The following is a 20,205-nucleotide window of genomic DNA, read 5'->3' as shown; positions in this document are numbered from 1 at the left end:
TTTTGTTGTGTTTGAATAAATCTGCCTGCAAGGAAGTGGAAACATAGTAAGGATTGACAGCCATTCTATTTACACACTTCCACCTGCTTTGTGATTAGCTGGGATTTGCAGGGTTTTTTTTTCTAACCTGTAGCTTAGGTTTCTTTTCCTTTCTAGAAAGAATGTCAAAGTCAATTTGCTACCTTTTGTCTATTTCCTGTTCCTTGATTTGATTTTATAAATTGTTACTTTGTAAATAAACGAGTAGTCGCTGAGCTGAGGTGTGTTCATCAAATTTGACTTGAGGTTTATGGTTTGCTGAGCTGGCCTTTGATGTACATTCTGTACCATCATAAACTGTCATTAATGATTGTAACATTGTATTGAATGTACTGAGACAACGTGAATTTTACCGAGTGTCGTCATGCTGACTGTGTTGATAAATTTGACCAAATTGACAAAGACTAAAACCTTTATAATATATTTTTGATGCAGTGAGTTTTCTAATTACACATTGTTGTGTTGATTTTCACTTTTAGTTAGTTTTCATTGTGTTCTAAAAATCAGATTTGCATTTTCTTCTTTTGTATTAGTAACAGTAATGTAGTTTCTGAGAAAGGAGGGCCAAAGGAGCCTTTAGGCCCCTGTCTCACTTTCAGCTTATTGTTTTTATATGTTTGTAACTCCTCATATGATGTGTCTTCTTCTAGCGAGGACAGTGTAACAGTGTTGACTCTTGTGTCTTGTGGTTTGTTCTGCTATCTGTCTGTGTTCGCTTCAGGATGAATTGCATGAACTTTTAATTTCTTTGTATTAAATATTTTCTCAGATTTGAAATGAAGTGAATCAGTTCAGCACATTTTCTCTCTGGTTCGAGGTTTTTTCTGATGTCGTACATTTTTTTAGATTTGCAGCTGTACTTGATTTAAAGTTCTGGAAGCAGTGGATTTGCTGAGCGTGTGTGTGACATTCATGCAGGCACAGCAAATTACTGATTGTAAATTTACACAACAGAAATGCTGAAAAATGTTTGATACCAAGCGAATGTCAATGTATAATTTCACAATAAAGAAAAAATAAAGCAAAACACATTATATTGTTTCTGTTAATTGAATATGTTTATTATTATTATGAAATGAAACTGTTGTAGTTCATTCACAGAGATTTGAATGAAACCCCACCTCACTGTTTTCAGCCAGGAAGGAGCTTCCAATATAAACCATTCTGCTTTTGTACAGCTGCTGACAGTGTGTTATTCTTGTGGTAGTTGTCCCTTAAGGTAAACAATGAATTTAACTTGTATTTTTATGTTGGATTTAATTTTACTGTGTCTGAGCCGACCTGTAGAAGTCCAGGAATACTGTTTTGGTTTTTTTTACATTTGTTTAGTGTCTGTAGCAGCCAAGCCCACCTGCTGGCTCCATCCTCCTGTACATTTGAGGACAGAGCCCAAATTTTTCAAGCCTGTCTAAAAACCAGTGGTCAGTTGCTTACATGCACAGGAGACTGAAGCACGTTTTGCTTTCTTCTTCTGTAGGATACATTTTTAGGGGTCTCCATGTTCCTTTTTGACTGCAAATTAAAACCCAATTAGTTACCACCAAATCACAGGGTTTGAGCGGGTTCCAATGAAGGCTGTTCATTAGACATCTTAGTAGCACACAGACAGTAGCATAGTGAAGACTGAGATACACACACAGAGTAAAAGAAGAGAAGAAAGAACCTGTTGATCATGCCCCGGCTTCCTCATCACTCCCTCCCACCGAGGAGAGCCTGTGCTGAGATTAAGTACGAGTCCAATCAAATCAAACTGTCCAATGATCCATGGCATTGAGCAAGCTCTGTTGCAAAAAGTTACTAGTACTTAGAAATATACAAACACAAAAACACAGAGGACAAAAAGCAAAAAGTAAAAGCAAGAAGCCCTCCCAGGAAGTTGTGCCTTAGTAGTTGCTGGAAAAACGGACAACACGGACAAAGACCGTCGCTACATCTTCTCTTTTCTTCTCTCCTCTTCTAACCGTGGTATTTATAGTCTTTTCCCTTTCTTTGTCTAAGATTTGTGCTGAGTCTGCACTTTGTAGCATACATTAGAAACTGTCATTAATTCTACTGACATTATCTAAAAGGCACAAACATCCCGGAGCATCTTCAATACATCAACAAGACAGTAAGAAAAATTCAACACAATAATTTGTCAGAAACAACCTCCTTGTGGCCATCCTATGGTACTCCTTAAGAAGGATTTACAACTGCCCACACTTACACAGACCAGATATGAGGGAGAAAGTGGGGCCCAATTTGCCCCTAGACTTGTTGCATAGACAGATTTACACTTTCTTGATTTGCATTTCCAAAATCTTTGGCTGTGCTACATAAGCAAGGTAGCCTATGGCTAGGTCCACTGGACAGATTTATCCCTATTACCAGTATAAATCGAAAATGGGCAAACAGGATGACTGGTGTCCTATATATGAACCCAAAAGGGCAGTTTTATGAGCTGAGACCCCTAAGCATGAATTTGAATGAGCAACAGGTTCATCACGGGGCTAGAAGCAGAAGATGAGTGTGCTTGAGAGTGATCTGAGTGGGCCTGCTGGGCCACAGCAGACTGCTAGGGAGGGGTAGCAGAGCTTCTGGTGCCTGAACACAAATAAGAGCAATTCAAACAGGCCTCAAATCTTCCTACTACTTTTAGACACACAATATGCATTTATTACAGTGTAGAAAGCAGTTTAGTTGCAAATAAACAGAAGTAGGAATAATACTTTAAGTATCAGCATGGGTGATAAAAATATTTCCCCAACACTTCTCACACTTTGCTTTTGGTGTACTGAAAGTTATACAGGATACGGGTGGATGCAGCGATCCAAGTATTGATCTGATCTGTGGCGATGCATCAATCTGTTACGCTTTAAGGTAACGAGTTACCTTGTTTTTTTTTTTTTTAAGTAGATTCACTTATCTGGGTTGACAGTGTAGTTGGATGTCCTTTAGAAGAAAACGAGAAAGGGGGAACAGACTGGAGGGAGAGCAGAAAAATGAGGGGTACCTTTTGTGATCACAAAAATGCCAAGCCTGACTGCTTCATTGTAATTATTTTTTTTTTTTTAAGTTGAAAATGAGGAGAGGGAAAAGGGGCTGGAGTCCACATGGAGACGGGGATTCGGGTTAAAAGATTGAAATGTTGGTTGATATGGTAATGCAAATCTATGGTTAGGTAGTGTAACACAGGCAGTTGGCCAGGTAACTGAGGTTGGTGGGAATTGAAAGCTAACATTCTGGGATGTGTAAATATGCAGTTTGTTGCTGACAGGAAGTAGAGAAATATCTCCCATAAAAATGCTGATGATTGCTTACAGTTAGTAGACTGGACAATAGAAGCTTTATTTGATAAAAGTGGAGAAACCTTATTGGTATACTGTGTGTACAGTATTTCTATATGTGCTCAGTAATCTTATAGGGCTTGTATGGGGATTCACAGTGATACATTTGAAAAGGGAACATCTCTGATCATCATTCATCTTTGACTGCCTGATTAATTAAAAAAAAAGATTTTGAGTAATTGTTGGTCTCTTTGGAATGTCCAGCTTGTTCTTCAATCTCATAGAACGCCCGTCATAAAGAGACTTCACAGGATGGAACCTTGGACACTAAAGTACCACACAGAACTTACATTGAGTTCACTTTCACAGTCACTCTGCAGAGATCAGACCAGCTGGATATACTCCCATATTTACAGACGTTTTGGCAAATTTCCTTTCCAAAAAGATGGTTTATGAGACGATGAATGTACAGTATCCTGCGGCCTCTGAGCAAAATTCAGGTGATCATTATTTTTGTATTGATTTATTTATTTTTAAATGTTGAACATTAAAAGTCAGTGAACCTGAACATCACCCAGACTTTTTGGACATATTTATGATAGAAGTAAGGAATGACTGCAGTACATGCAGCTTGATAATAAGGCTTTATTCATTTGTAGAGAGCTGTGGCACGACCACCCAACCTAACCACCGGTTGGGAGAAAAAGGAAGGCCAACACAATAGCAGAGCCCCCAGAAAAAGGCAGAGGTGTGCCTCTGGACCTGCTCAGCTAAAGTGTGAACCCAGCCACACAAACTCCAGTGAAGCCATCAGGGGGGTTAACTGGACGGAGCAGGACAGTGCTGAGAAGCTGCTGGCCTCAGACACTCCCAGGACAACAAAGAGGGAGCGTGCCTGTGACCCCTCCCCAGACTGCAGCACTCCATCAGCCTCCATACCTGACAGTGGGAGCGCATTCCTCCCATTCACACAAAACAGAGGTAAACTGAAAGTGGATAGACACTAACAGTGAGCTTAAGCTTGTACTGTTTAGTCAGGCTTGCAAATTCTGTATTAGCCTGCAGGTTTTAAGCCGTTTTCCACCAACACTTGGCACATTTACCCTTACTGAATTTCTTTCACTAACAGTAACGATAATAATTTGATGCAAACAGACGTCAGTTTCAGGGCTCAAAGTGTTACCGTTAAATGGTCAGTAAGCCGTGCAAATCTGCAAACATTTCAGTGGTCAAACAATCATTTCTGAGTTGGAGCACAGCATCGGTCTCCTCCACAGCAGGTCTCACCAACAGTGTTTTGGAGCTGTGTTTAGCTTCCAGGGGCTTTTTCTAAACGTGAAGCAGAGCTTCTTAGCAGCTGATGGACACTTTTTATGACTGTCACAAAATGCTGAGTATTTACATGATGGTCGCCCTCTTTAACATCACTCTAGCAAGCGCTAACATACACAGACACAAACGTGTAGGATTAGATACATTCCATGATAAAGCTGTGTGCAAAGAAGTCGGAAGGTGACAGGAATATTGTGGAAGCATCTGGGATTTTCTTTTTGTTTAAGAAAGTTATGTTAACAATAACAGCGAGCCGATGCGAGAATTCACAGCTAGCAATTGGGGACCTTTGGTGCTTCCTTCTGCACGCTCTTTCCTGTCAGCTCCTTCAAATAAACCACACACAGTATTTCTAGTTGTTTAAACATGCCTGAATTGAACTGTTTCCTGCTGTATCCTACATGTGAGAAAAGGAAAACATATCTCTTGAAGTTCATATGTGAAAACAGTTTATTAGTCTTAAGATAAAACCATTACATATTCAGATGTAGGTAAGCAAGTGAGGGGGATTAGAAGTGAGGCATGTGGTATAAAATGCTTTGAGTGCTCAAGTAGAGCAGAAAAACACTCTATAAGATCCAGCTCATTTACAACTGTAAAACATGTATCTGTGTTTGTGTAGCTCGATTTGAGGCGACCTACAAGGAGCTTCACAAGCTCGGAGAAGGAGGCTTGGCTCAGTTTATGCTGGGTGGAGGATGTCGGACAGCTTACCAGTGAGTGTAACGCATATGTTCTTATATCTCGTGCACGTTGCCACCATTCCCTGCTAACCAAAATACTCCTCTCTGATCTGTAGGTGGCGATCAAACACATCCCAAAAAGATGTGGAGTATGAACAAGTGGTGAGTGATTCAAACATTTAAAAATGTTTCAGCTTCCTGTACAGTACCTTTGCTGTTTATGAGGAAACCAAACAGAAAACCTCATGCACTCATTCACTTTTCTTTTCTTTAGGTCTTAAATGGGAAGACACACATGATCCCACTGGAGGTTCTCCTAATGCTGAAAGTGGGCGGTGGACCACTGTCAGTAGGCACATCTCCAGCCATCTCATTACTGGACTGGTGTGACCTAGAGGAGGAGATCCTTGTGTTCATGGAGAGACCAGTCCCATGTATGAGCCTGCACAGCTACATGGAGAGCAATGGTGGACCCCTGGAGGAGCATGTTGCCAAGGTATATAGTCCAGCCCAGAGAAGCTCCACAGAGCTTGTTTGATAGTTGCCACACTGACAGGAATCAGTCCCTTCTTCACTTCTGACTGTTCTCTTTGTGTTTCAGAACATCATGAAGCAGCTGGTTGACGCAGCCATAATGATGCAACAAAGGGGTCTTCCACCGGGATCTCAAGACAGAAAACCTGCTCCTCGAAACCGCCTCCAGTGACCTGCGAGTGCGGATCATAGATTTTGGATGTGGCTGCTGGGTACAGGAAGAGCCACAATCCATCTTCTCTGGTATGACATCTGGCTTCTGCTCTTCATTCAGCCATTGCTCTGATGATTTTGATTTCAGTCTGAACCTGTTCCTCATCCTTCCTTTCTGTCTGTGCATTGCAGGAACCTCAGCGTACGCCCCTCCAGAGTTTTTCACACGTGGGAAGTACGAGGCTATCCCCACCACAGTCTGGCAGCTGGGCGCGCTGCTGTACGAAATGCTGTATGGAGTGCATCGATTTTGCACATCTAGTTTCGTCCGCAGGAAAAGACCTTTTAACAAAGTCCTGCCCAAAGGTGAGACATTGGTAAAATATCTGTGTTTTGGTGCTGACACTGTATAAACATTTTGCTTACAAGTTCCAAAAGATTGCTGCAGTTTCCATCCTGATCTTTGCTTTGTTTTCTGTCCTGTCTCTAATCAGACTGCCAGAACTTTCTGAAGCGTGTTTAACTCGAACCCACAACAACGAGCAACCTTGGAGCAGATTCAGCAGCACCCCTGGCTGCAGAATCACGCTCAGCTCAAGAACTAAACACGTGGCAGAGGCCTGACTTTGAGCTCCCTTTTCTTTCTTTCTTTACTTTTGTTCTGTTAATTACTTTATAGTTACCAGTCGCGGCAGATGACTGCCCCTCCCTGAGCCTGGTTCTGCCGGAGGTTTCTTCCTGTTTAAAGGGAGTTTTTCCTTCCCACAGTCGCCAAGTGCTTGCTCATAGGGGGTCGTTTTGTTCTTTATTTACTTACTTAACCCTTTTTTGTTTATTTACTTTTGTTCTGTTAATTACTTTATTCTTCTCATATTATTATTATTAACCTGGGCCAAACAACAAGTGGCCCCAAATTGGATAGAAAATAATAAATAAAACAATTTGGCTCAAACTTTAATATGAGTTTTGTTAAATTTATTTCCACCTGTTAAGTTCAGTAGCCACAGTCATGTGTAGCCTTATTTCAAACATACGTGTAAACAAATGTTACCTGTTCCCCTCTCTGAAGCCATTTGCTCATGTTATTTCCCATGTTGTTGAGCTTTGTCTTTAGTGTTTTTGCTGTTGGTGGTCTGATTGATTCCACCTGTTAAGGTCAGTGGCCTTGACTGCTTTATTTAAAACAGCACAAATGTAAATGAATACATTAGTTTTAGCACAGAATGGACCACAGGCCACAGTGAGGTTGGAGTTTGGTGTAACAGTAACGTGTTGGCAAGACAGGGGTAGAAATGCTCAACATAATGTCACTTAATCTGAGGCCTCAACAGTCACTAGTTACCTGCAGCTAAGGTAACTGGTACTGATCTAAAGAGGAGTTCCTGGAATTTGGGTTTATTAGAACAGGACAAATAGATGTCCACAGTCCTCTCAGGCAGCATCTGACAGAAGAGCTTTTAATGAGAGCAATTTGACAAACTTGGAGATAAAAGTGCATTTGCTGCATTTGTTTTGTTAACTCTTGCTTTTTAAAGACAATGAGGTGCAAACAATGTGCAAAGCACCATAAGAAGTCTGTGTTCTGATGAAGACTTGAAACAGCTGCTGAGTGAATCTGTGCCCATGCTTGGAGGTCTTGTGTCCATTTTCCAATAATCACAATATACAACAGAATCACGGTGAATGTTCAGAGCTGTCAGTGTGATTTAAGGTGCTGCCAGTTGGCTTTGAGAGAACAATGAGTTCAATCTTTTTAAAGACTAGTTTATACATTCAGTGGCTGACAGAGACGGTCAGTGAGGATATACATTTCCCACCCTGTGTGAAAACACAACAGCAGAAACTGATGTTTCCCGACTGGAAAAAGGTGAACAGGGATGACTTCAGTCTGTTTTAACCATCTAGGAGCTGAGAGATCACACAGACAAATAGAGCACTTCCATTCTCATATTGTGATGCATTTCATTTCATTTTTAACATTCACCTTTTTAATGGCTAACAGGGATAAAAATAGGTTGTTGGAAAGCACTGGGAACCACACGATCCTGACACAATGGAGTCTTATTGTTACGGATAACAACTGTGATCTTCCTACTTAGACAAAAGAAAATATTTCTGTGATAACAACTATTGCCTTATACCTTTAGTAACAAGCCCATAACACCCTCCAGTGTTTTTAGTGGTTACATAGTACTTGAGATGACATGTTCACACAGATGAAGTGGACAGTTTAAACAGTAAACTCTGAGGTATTTTAAAGTGGATAATTAAAATTTTGGATAGTTTAAAATACAAATTCAATCTATTATTATTATTATTTGATGTTAAAATTTTGGGACACCATTTTGGATATTTTCTAGCCACGACTCACACAGGCGAAAGATCCTGTGCAGACAAAGCACAATTCCCTTCCAGCCGCCCCTTTCCTTTTCTACAAAGTGTTCAAAGTTGCAGATTATAAAAGTTATTTCTTTCCCCCCTTTTCTTCTGTCCCCGCTTAATCTTGAATTAAATGTGAAGCCTTGAGAATGAGCTGCTTTCAGTTTTTCTTATGTGTCAAATGAACCGTTCCAAAAGAGGGTGTAACTGAAAAAAATAAAAATAAAATACACTGTAAACCCAGATTTTGATTCCACTTAAAAATATTGAGTTCATATTACTTAAAATTGCCTAGAATGTGAACATTACTTGTTAATGCTGAGTAGACTGTACTTTTTGATGGCCTATCTTATTGTAATTATGTGTTTGAGTTCAATCAACTTAATATCATCAGGTTTTGCACCTGCTAAAAATCTAGTTTGTACCAGTTTTAACAGACTGGATTAATACGCAGTGGCATGGTGCTTATCACTGCTGCCTCACAGCTAGCGTGACCTCTAGAAGGTCTGGGTTCATTTCCGCCTTGGCCCAGGCCTCTTGCTGTGTGGAGTATGCATGTTCTCCCCATGTCTGTGTGGGTTTCCTCCCACAATCTGAAGACATGCAGTTACTGGGATTAGATTAATTGCTCACAGGTGTGAATGGTTGTCTCCCTCTCTCTGTGTTAGCCCTGCAACAGGCTGGTGACCTGTATGGGGTTTACCCTGCATCTTACTGTCTTGTCAGCTGGGATAGGCTCCAGCCACACCACTCCCCCGACCATCAAAAGTTTGGTCAATTAGAACATACAATTTAGTTCAATTGGTAATGTAGTAGTGCTTACTTAAGGAGAAAACAAGCCAGATTAACGAGTCTGAAATTCAAGTTAACGATCTCAGTTCACCCAAACAAATGAAACCTACAGAAATAAAAGGTAAACAATGAGGCTCCTCTGTCCATAAATGCAACAGATGCAGCATTTTCCTGAATTTTTTTTTTTTTTTAATTTAGGAAAAACACAATTCTTCAATTCTTCAACACAAAACACAACATATGAATGCTCTCCCCTCTCATCTAAAACAATAAATAAAGTGGGCTGCTGTCCAGATGAAAAGAAAATGAATTAAAGTATTTAATTTAACCAAAAAAACAACAAAAAACACAATGTGAAAAAAATAGCGCATTAAAATACAATTAACAAGCAACTACTGCAAAGTGCAAATAATAAAAGTAAACGCACAAGAAGTGCAATACTTATCTAGTTTGATATCTGGTGCAATAAATGATACATAAATGCTTTGTTTGTGCCTCTTTGTCTTGTCTTGGCATTAAGCATCATAATGATCTTACACTATGTTTTATTGTTCCCTCTATTTAGGTTTAAATTGGTTTAATGTCTGAAATGTGTGCAGCGACATCAAATAACTCCTTTCAAATGCGTTAAACAGATATTAAAAAGCCTGTTTTAAACGTAAGGATTAGAAAGTAGAGATTTTGTGTAGGAATTAAACATTTTAAAAAGTTGTCAGAAAATGAATATTTAAATATCGTACAGACCTGAAAGTTCTTCTTGAGCACGGTGACAACATATTTATACTTCATTACTTTCCACATCGGGATGTCAGATGGATTCAACCATGTGAAAAAGTATTCATGCGTGTGTAAACCGGACTTTCTCACATCCTGCATGCACGCTTTGCTCCTCCACCTCTTCTGTGATGTTGTTGTTTGTGTCTTGCTGTCACATGACTCAGCACAGCTGAACAGACAGTGCAGTGAGTGAGATCATGAGGGCAGTGAGAACGAGGAGCATCAGGTGGATATAACCGTGACCAATCCGGTCATGCTGAACGATGTTACAGGCAGCACGATGTTCTCCACGGCTTCTCCAGACCCTTTCACATCTGTCACATGTGCTCAGAGTGAACCTGCTCTCATCTGTGAAAAGCACAGGGCGCCTAATGAAGTCTGTTTCTGATTGTTTGTTCAGAGACATTCACACAGTGGCTGCTGGAGGTCATATTGTAGCTCTTGCAGTGCTCATCCTGTTCCAGACCTTCTGACAATGGCAAATATTTATGTGCCATCCTGGAGGAGCTGGACTACCTGTGCATCTCCAGCCTCAGCGCTATACTGTGGATGCAACTACACCAAAGGACACTTTGTGTGTAACACGCACATGTACACCCCGGGATGAGGATGTGCACCCACAACATCATAATCCCTTAATAACATCATTTGCTGCTCAGTTATTCACACGAAGTTTGCTGTCGTGAATTCTTCTTCCGTCCTCATTTCCTTGTAGAATGAGTACAGTTGGTACATTTTTTCCTTTTTCCGTAAGCACAGGAAAGCCGTTCAAATAAAATGAATGATATTCATGTGATGTTTCCTTTACTTGTGTACTACAAATGTAATAATCAACAATATCCATAAATACTTTATGTTTCCACAGTTGGCTTATAAACACAGTGTATTTTTGTTTCAACTGTAGCCATGCTCGGCATAGCTGAAACGCCGATCCAGAATGCTATAAAGCTGCCTGACCAATTCACCTTTAAAAGCCAACAAAAACATTTAATTTCAATAATTTAATTTATTGAGGAACAGGGGGAAAAAAAAGATAATTTGTAAAACACTGGACAGCAGTTTCCAATGTCTAGAGATATATAATTATATTTTAATTATTTTATTCTATTGAGATTGTTGAGAACATTTAAAAGTTATTAATTTGAAGAGAAAGTGCAAACAGCAATCATAACACTGGAGGCCACATAAGAACAACAACAACAACAGCCTCAAAAACCATTAAAAAAGTGAACACACAAAAACCAAAATAATCATTCGTTCAACTTCTCGCTAAGTCAGTAACTTCAGTCATTCGCAGCTTGTTTTCATTTTATTTCTTTAAATTAGACACATCATACAGAAATGTGGAGAGTATCTTACATTAACTGGAAAATGAAGCTGTCTGAGCTTTTTCACACTTAAAACCTGCTGTAAATGAAAGAAACAGTGAAAACGCGGTGCTTCCATTCTAACCAAAACTCTGAATACAGCCTGCTCCTGACCAGGTTATGACACATGTTATGATTTGGCATTATGCACATAAAACAGAATTTAATCAGTCTAAACAAGCACATGTTTTATATGCAATACAACTGAAAGAACACAAGCTGGACTTTGCTTCCATCTTGTGTTCAACAAGCATGGCTGCAGTGTGCACATCTGAGAGGGAAAATAACTTTCCTGACTGATGCCACAATAATGAAAAATTATTCTATGTGTAATGTTTCATATGCATATGCATCCAGTAAGGACCCCAGGCCCCCCCATTAGATGCAAGCATGGTATAAGAAAGACAAATAAGCAAAGACTGCTCAGATGTTACCTGGATAATATGGAATTGATGGGTTATATAGGGGGCGCTATAGATGAGGAGAGCCAAAATCTGCATTAAAGCACCTGGTAGCTCAGTACAGTAATACCAATAGGAGGCAGCTGGAGATCCAGAGGCTAAAATATGGATTTAGAATGAGAATGTGAATGATCTCTATGCACCATCCCCACTATCAGCATCACTGAAACCAATATGCTCGTATATGTCAGTAATTGGGTAGAAGATCAAGGATGCAAGCAAAGGAAGCCTCCCATAGCTGGAAGCCAAAATCAGGGAAGTACATGAGATGTTCATAACGGACACTCTAGAAACTGCCAAACAAAGGCTCACAGCTCTGACCACTAGGCTGAAGAGATATACCAGAAGAGCCTCTCCAAAGACCCATCCAGCGTTACTCTCACCTACAAGCTGCAAGGGAATAATAGCGCAAAGACAGACCCACCCAGAGCTGAAACTGAGCAATGATGGAGGAATATCTGGGAGAAAGAGGCGATACACAACACCAATGAACCTAAGGGCAGACCACAGCAGCCTCCCAGACCAAGCACCAGTTAAATCACAAAGGCAGACATCCAACAATGGGTAACTGGAATGAAGAGCTGGACAGCACCAGGAACTGCTATGATCCACACCTACTAGCTGAAGAAGCTAACGACACTCCATGATTGACAACAATCTTGATCATGAAGGATCCCCACAACAGTATGACACCATCAAACTTCTGGCCAATCACCTGCCTGTCCAAGACATGGAAGCTAGTTTATCACTAAAGTGGATACGGATATAGATTCAGGAGTGGAGTGACCATCAGCCCATCTCCTGTACATGGAAGACATCAAGGTGCCAGGAGTGAGCGATCCACCTCACCAGGATCTACAGCGAAGACATTGGGATGTCATTCAGACTTCATCAGTGTGGCTGTAAGAGAGGGAAGGTGACTGAAAGGGTGGATTTGTCAGAAGGCAGAATAGCAAACACAGAAGACAACTACAGGTATCTGAGTATTCCACAGGCCAGCAGGAACCATGATAAAGATACATGAAGGTCAGCCACAGCCAAATACCTCCAGAAGGTAGGACATGTGCTGAGAAGATTTTATTCAGTCAATATACACCTATATAATAAAGAAGATTTCATAACTTTCAATAAGTTTGCATATTTTTATGCATATGGTTTACCTATACATGTTTAAAAAATGCATATAATGACATGGTGAAAAAAAAAGGTGATTTTGTAGGCTGAACTTCACATGGCTCAAAATTTCTGCAGTTATTTATCTGACATTAAGCTTGTCACATGGTGCCCAAATACAGTAGAATTGATTTCAAATGAAATAGTGTAATATTGATATTTTAAATATCATATGAGTATATTCAATATTCATTCAATTAGTTGTTACTGTTATGAAATGACACAATGCTTCCATAAGGTGCTGTAGGTGTATAAACCCCACAAATGGATCATTTTAACCCGGTGGGAGGTGGTTTCTAGGCAATATGATGACATCATGTCTCTGTCTTACTTTCTTGCTGCTTTTATGCATTTGTAACCTCTCCTATGACGTGTTTACATCTACTGTCTAATCAGCCATGATAGAGTAGCAGCTTTGAGTACTTTTGCAAGCTTTTTGTTTTGTTTTGTTTTTTACCAAAAATCAGTCACAAGATGGTCTTTAGGTGTTTTGTGGTGTGTTATTTGGTTCCATGTTCACTTTAGAATGAATTGTATTGTCTTTTGTTACCTTTTGTTATCCCTTAATCAGCTCAAAAGTCACCCTGTGCTGATTAAATATTCTGTCATATTTGAAATGAGGCGAATCTTATTTCTTTTCCATCTGGTTTTTGTGGCCTTTGTTTGGGTTTTCCAGTGTTGCATAATCTAAAATTTCTTCAACAACTGTATTTGCTGTGGCTGCGAGGGAAATTCTGATGTCTGGGGTCTAAAATTTCCAATTTAAAAACTTTTTTTTTTGGGTACCAAATCAGCTTGTTAATGCATAATTTCCATGATAAAGACAAAACAAAGCAAAGGATATCACGGCAGTTTCAAGTTTTAGAAAACGAAACTTTTCTGGTTCATTTAAGTAGGCAGACAGTCTGGGTAGGCATGAAAACCCACTTCCTGTTTTCACTCAGAAAGGAACCCGAGCTTCTGCTTTAATGTCATCTGTCATCCAGCAGTCAAAATGTAGTGTGTGTTTTAATGTAGTTTAGGGACCATCTAGTTGATTGTGTGGAAGTGAATAACTTCAGTGTACAGTTGGAGATGATGAAAACCGATGGCGTGGAGCATCCCCTGACAGAAACCACGTGAGGATTAAAGTTCTGGGGGAAAATGGAGCAATCGGCTGTCAGTGATGAAACAGATCAGATCTCTCAAGGTAAGCATGCATTTTTTGGATGAAAACTGTCAACAAATTGATAATCAGAAAAGCACCGGCAACAATTTTTCTCCAGTGATCATTTATTTTGTGGGTGTGTTTCGTGCTTTCTCTCCGAGACAGTTCCCTTTACTCATGCTGTGGTTCATCACTTCCAACCCAACTACAGCGCTCAGACAGGCGGCAGCGTAGTCGCACCTTCCATCATTGGTTCCAAAGTTGGCAACATAAACATAAATATCTTCTCAGGAAGCCAAGGTAGATGCATATAGATAATTGTAGGAGGAGTAAGTAGTAAATGTGAGTTTTAGGCTCTTCTGATCTTTGTGTTCCTCTGCAGAGTGTAAAGATGCCCCGAACAATGACCACACAGACAGCTGTGGTGCTCTGCAGCCTGAAAGTGAGTGTTTCTCACTTGATTATATCATTTAGAAATCTTACATTTGTTTAAAAATATAAAATATTTAAAGAATTTTCTCCTTCAGGTGACAAGATTGCAGAATGTCAGCAAAAACTGAAAGCCATTCTGAAGAGGAAGTTCAGTCACATTCTTGAGGGGATCGCAACAGAAGCAAACCAAATCTCTCTCAACAACATCTACACGGAGCTCTACATCACTGAGGGAGGAAGCGGTGAAGTCAACAAGGAGCATGAGGTGAGACAGATTGAGACAACAGCCAGGATCCATGCGGGCCAGGAAGAATCGATCCACTGCAGTCGCCTGTTCGCTTCTCTGCTGAACACGACCGTCACGTAAGGACTGTGGTCACAAGGGGAATCGCTGGAATTGGAAAACTGTTTTGACCAATAAATTCACTCTAGACTGGGCAGAGGAGAGAGCAAACACAAACCTAGAGTTTGTCTTTCCACTTTCTTTCCGTGAGCTGAATTTCATGAAAAGAAAAACTGCAGTTTATTGGAGCTTCTCGTTGCGTTTTTCCCTGAAATAAAAGACACAGAAATCTTTACGTGTGCGGAAAACAACATGCTCTTCATCCTTGATGGTCTGGATGAGAGTCGCCTCTCTTTGGACTTTGACAAATGTGAAATATTGTCAGATGTGACTCAACCCACCTCAATTGCTGTGCTTCTGACCAACCTCATCAGGGGAAAACTGCTCCCTTTGGCTCTTGTTTGGATCACATCACGCCCTGTAGCTTCCGGTCAGATCCCTCCAGACTGCATTGACCTGGTCACTGAGGTGCGAGGGTTCAAAAACCCACAAAAAGATGAATACTTCAGGAGGAAAATTAAGGATGAGAACTTGGCAAATCGGGTGATAACACATGTGAAAACTTACAGGAGCCTTCACATCATGTGCCACATACCGATCTTCTGCTGGATGGCAGCAACTGTTCTCAAGGAGAAGTTGGCTACGAAAGAGAGCAAAGACATGCCGAGGACTCTCACTCAAATGTACATACACTTCTTGTCCTTGTATGAGGAGGCCATGAGGAAGAGGCTGGCGAGAAGAAGAGAATCAAATGCTGACTGTGTGAGGGCTAATCTCCTGGCTTTAGGTAAGCTGGCTTTCAAAGAACTCGAAAAGGGCCACCTGATCTTCTATGAAAGTGACCTCAAGATGAATGGCATCGACATTGAGCAGGCGTCCATGGTTCTCAGGGGTCTACACGCAGATCTTCCACGAGGAGATGACGCTGTGCAAGGAGAAGATGTTTAGCTTTGTGCATCTGAGTGTTCAGGAATTCTTCGCAGCGTTGTACGTCTTCCTCACGTTCCACAACGACAACATCAACATCCTGGTGAAGAAGTCCTCCGTCTCGCGACGTTTCTTATTCAGAGAAGCTTCTGAGCTCATCCTGTACAAAGAAGCAGTAGAAAGGCTTTGTCGTGCGAGCAGGGACATTTTGACATCTTTCTGCGCTTCCTTTTGGGGCTGTCCCAGGAGTCCAATCAGACTCGCTGAAACATCTAATGACCAATGATAGAACACACCAAAGAAACAAGAACTGAAATCATTAAACACATAAAGGAAAGAATCAGGTCGAGTCCGTCCCTGGACAGGTGCCTCAATCTCTTTCACTGTCTCTGAACGAGCTGAACGACCACTCCCTTGTGGAGGAGATTCAGAGCTACCTCACATCAGGCAGCCTCAACAGAGCCAACCTTTCACCTGCCCAGTGGGCCACCCTGTTTTTGTACTACTGACATCAGAAAAAGAGCTTACCGTGTTTGAACTGAGCAACTACATCAGGTCAGAGGAGGGTCTCCTCAGGCTGCTACCTGTCGTGAAACAGCCCAAGTGGCAAAGTAAGTCATATATAGCTTTAAAGGGCTTTAAAGGGCACCAATCAGTACTTTAACATTGAAAATGGAGCTTTTGTGACATGGCACATTATCCTGCTGGAAGCAGGTGGGTACCCTGTGGTCATAAGGGATGGATATGGTCAGCAACAATACTTGGGTAGGCTGTGGTATTTAAATGATGTTCAGTTTGTATTAAGGGGGTCCATAGTGTGCACAGGAAATATCCCCCACACCATTACACCAGCAGCAACCTGAACAGTTCATACAAGGCAGGATGGATAAATACTTTCATGTTGTTTATGCCAAATTCTGACCCTACCATTGAAATACTGCAGCAGAAATTGAGACTCATCAGAACAACATATTTCCAGTCTCCTATCACCCAATTTCAGTGAGCCAGTGCGAAATGTAACCTCAGGTTCCTGTTCTTAGCTGACAGTAGCAGCCCCCGGTGTGGTCTTCTGCTGCTGTAGCCTATCTGCTTCAAGGATCGATGTGTTGTGCATTCAGAGATGCTCTTCTGCATACCTGATTGTAACAAATTATTTGAGTTACTGTTTTCTTCCTATCATTTTGAAGCACTCTGGCTATTCTCCTGTGAGATCTGGCATCAAGAAGGCATTTTCAGAGAACTGCTGTTCACTGCTCTTCTTATTTCCTCTGTCTAATCTGAACAGAAGGGGAATTTGCTTCCTGAGATTACTTACCCTTCTCTTCCTGTTTTTCCTATTGCAGTCTAAAAGCATGTAACCTCACTTTGACTTGCTGTGAAACCTGGCAAATACCATCAGCTCATCCCAACTAAGAGAACTCGACTTGAGTAACAACAATCTGACAGATGCAGGACTAGTGAAGCTCTACACCGGACTGAGGAACAGCAAACTGGAGATGCTCAGGTTAATATCCAACATGCTTCTTTCATTTTGTTCCCAGTCAGTATGTAAGAACATGATTGCAGCATTTTCTTTATTTTCTGTTTGTTTAGACTGAAGAGCTGTAACCTAACCGAGCGCAGCTCCAATAACCTCGCATCGTTTATCAGCTCTGCCTCTTGCCAGCTAAAAACACTGGACCTCAGCGACAATGAGTTTCATGATGAGGGAGTCAAAAGATTTTCAGATGGCTTAAGGAGCTCTGACTGTAAACTGGAGACACTCAGGTGAGAGTGTGAGTCTGTATGCTAGTTCAGAGACACAGATCCAAACTGAAGTTGTTCCTGTAAGTGTCATGGAGATAGCTGGATGAAATAACTCAGTCTCTTTTTTGAAGTTTGTCCCTGTGCAGAGTGGCAGAAGAGGGCTGCATTTTCTTGGCATCTGCTTTGAACTCGTGCCACCTCAAAGAGCTCGACCTGAGCTACAACCACCCGGGGAACTCAGGATTGAATCTTCTAACCGCTTTGAAGGAGGATCCACAATGCAGTCTGGAGAAACTCAGGTAGTGATGGTATCAAGTACAGTTGATAAGTAACAGGAGATTTTAGTATAGAAATGGTGAAGAATTGACTGAGGTAACCATGAACCATTAGATACAGTAGATACAGCTATTGCCGATGCATAGAGTATCAGTAGAGTACTTTACTAACCTTCTTAGTATTGCAAGTGTCTGAAAACGTTTGGTCTTCTGTCATGATTTCAGTGTGGAGCAGTGTGGAGAGTCCAGGATTCAGCCAGGCCCAAAGAAATGTGAGTAACCACAACGTCTCTCCTTTCTCCTAAACTCATGAAGCCAAGTGATGTGAAATATTATAATTTTAAATCTGATTCTGTAGATACCATCAAACTCACCCTGGACCCAAACACAGCACATAAAGATCTTTCTCTGTCTGAGGAAGACAGGAAAGCAACACGCTGGACCAAGCAGCCATATCCAGACCATCCAGAAAGATTTGACTTCTGGACTCAGGTGTTGTGTAGACAGGGACTGACAGGACGCTTCTACTGGGAGACCGAGTGGAAAGGGAGAGTCCTCATAGGAGTAGCCTACAGACGAATGTGCAGGAAGGGAGAGAGTCACAACTGCTGGCTAGGTCGAAATGACTCCTCCTGGGGCCTGAACTGCAACAAAGATGTATACAGAGCCTTGCACCAAGGCGTGAGCACTGCTCTAACCATCAAACCCAGCTCCAATAGAGTAGGAGTCTTCCTGGACTGGTCAGCGGGTACACTCTCCTTTTACATGCTCGCTTGTACTTCCCCCAAGCTCCTCCATACCTTCCACACCACCTTCACTGAGCCCGTCTACCCCGGGTTTCACCTTGGCTGGGTGGACTCTGAGGTTTATTTGTGTTAAGTATTACCAATCTGCTTTTCTAATCTGGAAAGACCTAAATCTAAATGCTGGATTTCTGAGCCTGACACCTGTAATGTGATTGGATACACAGTATATAAGAGGCAGCTAATTTTTTCAATTTATTCAATGCACGAGTTACACAAGATTTTTAGATGCATTCTTTTAGGTTAGTTTTAGACATATTGGTTCTGTAAGGGATGGTAATAATGGACAGCTCAGAACTTTGGATGCAAGCTGAAACTTTGTATTGTATATATTGTGATGACATTTTGTGCGTTTCTGATCTCCAGGCATTGAGTGAAAATGATACCTGTGATGCCAGCTTTTTGGATAACACCACAACAGAACTGGCAACTGATTGAGACCTATATTTTATAAGAGAGTGGAGCTGATGAGTTAATGCTGGAGGTGCTAGGTGCTTCTATTATTCACTGTGATCTTATTTTGGATGTAAAACAAGTTAAAAAATGTGTTTACCAGCAAAACTGAACCTCAAACTCTGTACAAAAAGTTCAGCAGTGTCTGTCATGTTTGAGGAAGCGCTGTTATTTCCACATTGATAAAACTGTGACAATTTTATTTACTCAAGCTTTTATTGAGTCCGTTTTAGCCTCTTCCCTGGTGCCATGGTTTGGATATTTACCTGTAAAGAACTCACTCAGTCTAACCGTCAAATGGACTAACAGGCTTCCTTCTGGATGAAGGCTTCTGGTCCCAAAGTGCAGAACAACACGGTTTAAAAACAGCTTTGCGGGGCACCTGGGTGGCTTAGTGGTGAAGCCAGCGACCACATACACATGCCTCGTTGCGGTGTGAGTGGCATGGGTTTGAGTTCTGGCCTGTCGCCAGCTTGCCCATGTGTCTTTCCCCCATTTCCTGTCTCTCTGCTGTAGATAAAAGCTGCTGTGGCCAAAAATGGAGGGAAAAAAAACAGCTTTGTTCCTGCAGCCATCACTCACATCAACAAATCATAGCTTTGCTAGCCTACATGATGCTGTGAGTTCTGTATTTATTTCCTCAGTATTTTTGTATTGTGCTCATCTGTTGTCTGTGTTTGTATTGAAAATGTGCATGTGAGGACTGATGACTCATTACTGCAGACCAAATCTACCCACAGGTACAAATAAGGAACCAGAACCTGAACCGGACCTGCGCACCTTGCGTTCAATTCAAAATTTGACTCAGTTGGAGGTTTGAGTCAGTAAGTGGACATTTTGACTTAGCTCTACCTGGCATTTTTTTGTTTTTCCCTGTGGTGGAAACAAGCTTCCATACAAATGTGAAGCCACCTGTCCAACAGTTAAAGCTTGAGTCATTCAACAGGACAATGATCCCAAGCACAGCAGCAGATCTACAACAGAATGATTCTTTTCTTTTTCAGCCAAAGTGCTTGCAACGGCCCAAAGTCCAAACCTCAACCTGACTGAACAATGTGAGGGACAAAGGTGGTTCTACAAGCTACTGAGCGCTGTGAAAACTTCAGATTCAGTCCCTTTGCTT

General features: G+C 41.2%; 1 protein-coding gene and 1 pseudogene across 1 annotated transcript; both read left to right on the top strand.

Moving 5' to 3' along the window:
* The first annotated feature begins 3,750 nt into the window (after positions 1 to 3,750).
* Positions 3,751 to 6,638, top strand: LOC115798421 (serine/threonine-protein kinase pim-2-like; annotated as a pseudogene).
* A 7,307-nt stretch (positions 6,639 to 13,945) lies between these two features.
* Positions 13,946 to 20,191, top strand: LOC115798588 (NACHT, LRR and PYD domains-containing protein 3-like). The gene is given in 20 exon segments (XM_030755487.1): positions 13,946 to 14,145; positions 14,269 to 14,403; positions 14,486 to 14,545; positions 14,631 to 14,873; positions 14,876 to 14,935; positions 14,938 to 15,051; positions 15,054 to 15,760; positions 15,762 to 15,981; positions 15,984 to 16,064; positions 16,067 to 16,107; positions 16,109 to 16,192; positions 16,195 to 16,294; positions 16,297 to 16,395; positions 16,398 to 16,416; positions 17,149 to 17,183; positions 17,186 to 17,309; positions 17,399 to 17,572; positions 17,683 to 17,850; positions 18,052 to 18,098; positions 18,185 to 20,191. Coding segments are annotated over 20 exon segments (3,078 nt in total). The 5' UTR covers positions 13,946 to 14,099; the 3' UTR covers positions 18,706 to 20,191.
* The last annotated feature ends 14 nt before the right edge of the window (positions 20,192 to 20,205 follow it).

This window comes from Archocentrus centrarchus, chromosome 19, assembly GCF_007364275.1.
Source record: "Archocentrus centrarchus isolate MPI-CPG fArcCen1 chromosome 19, fArcCen1, whole genome shotgun sequence".
Classification (NCBI taxonomy): Eukaryota; Metazoa; Chordata; class Actinopteri; order Cichliformes; family Cichlidae; genus Archocentrus; species Archocentrus centrarchus.
The sequence above is the reverse complement of the archived record's forward strand: the minus strand, read 5'-3'. Positions and strand labels throughout refer to the sequence as shown.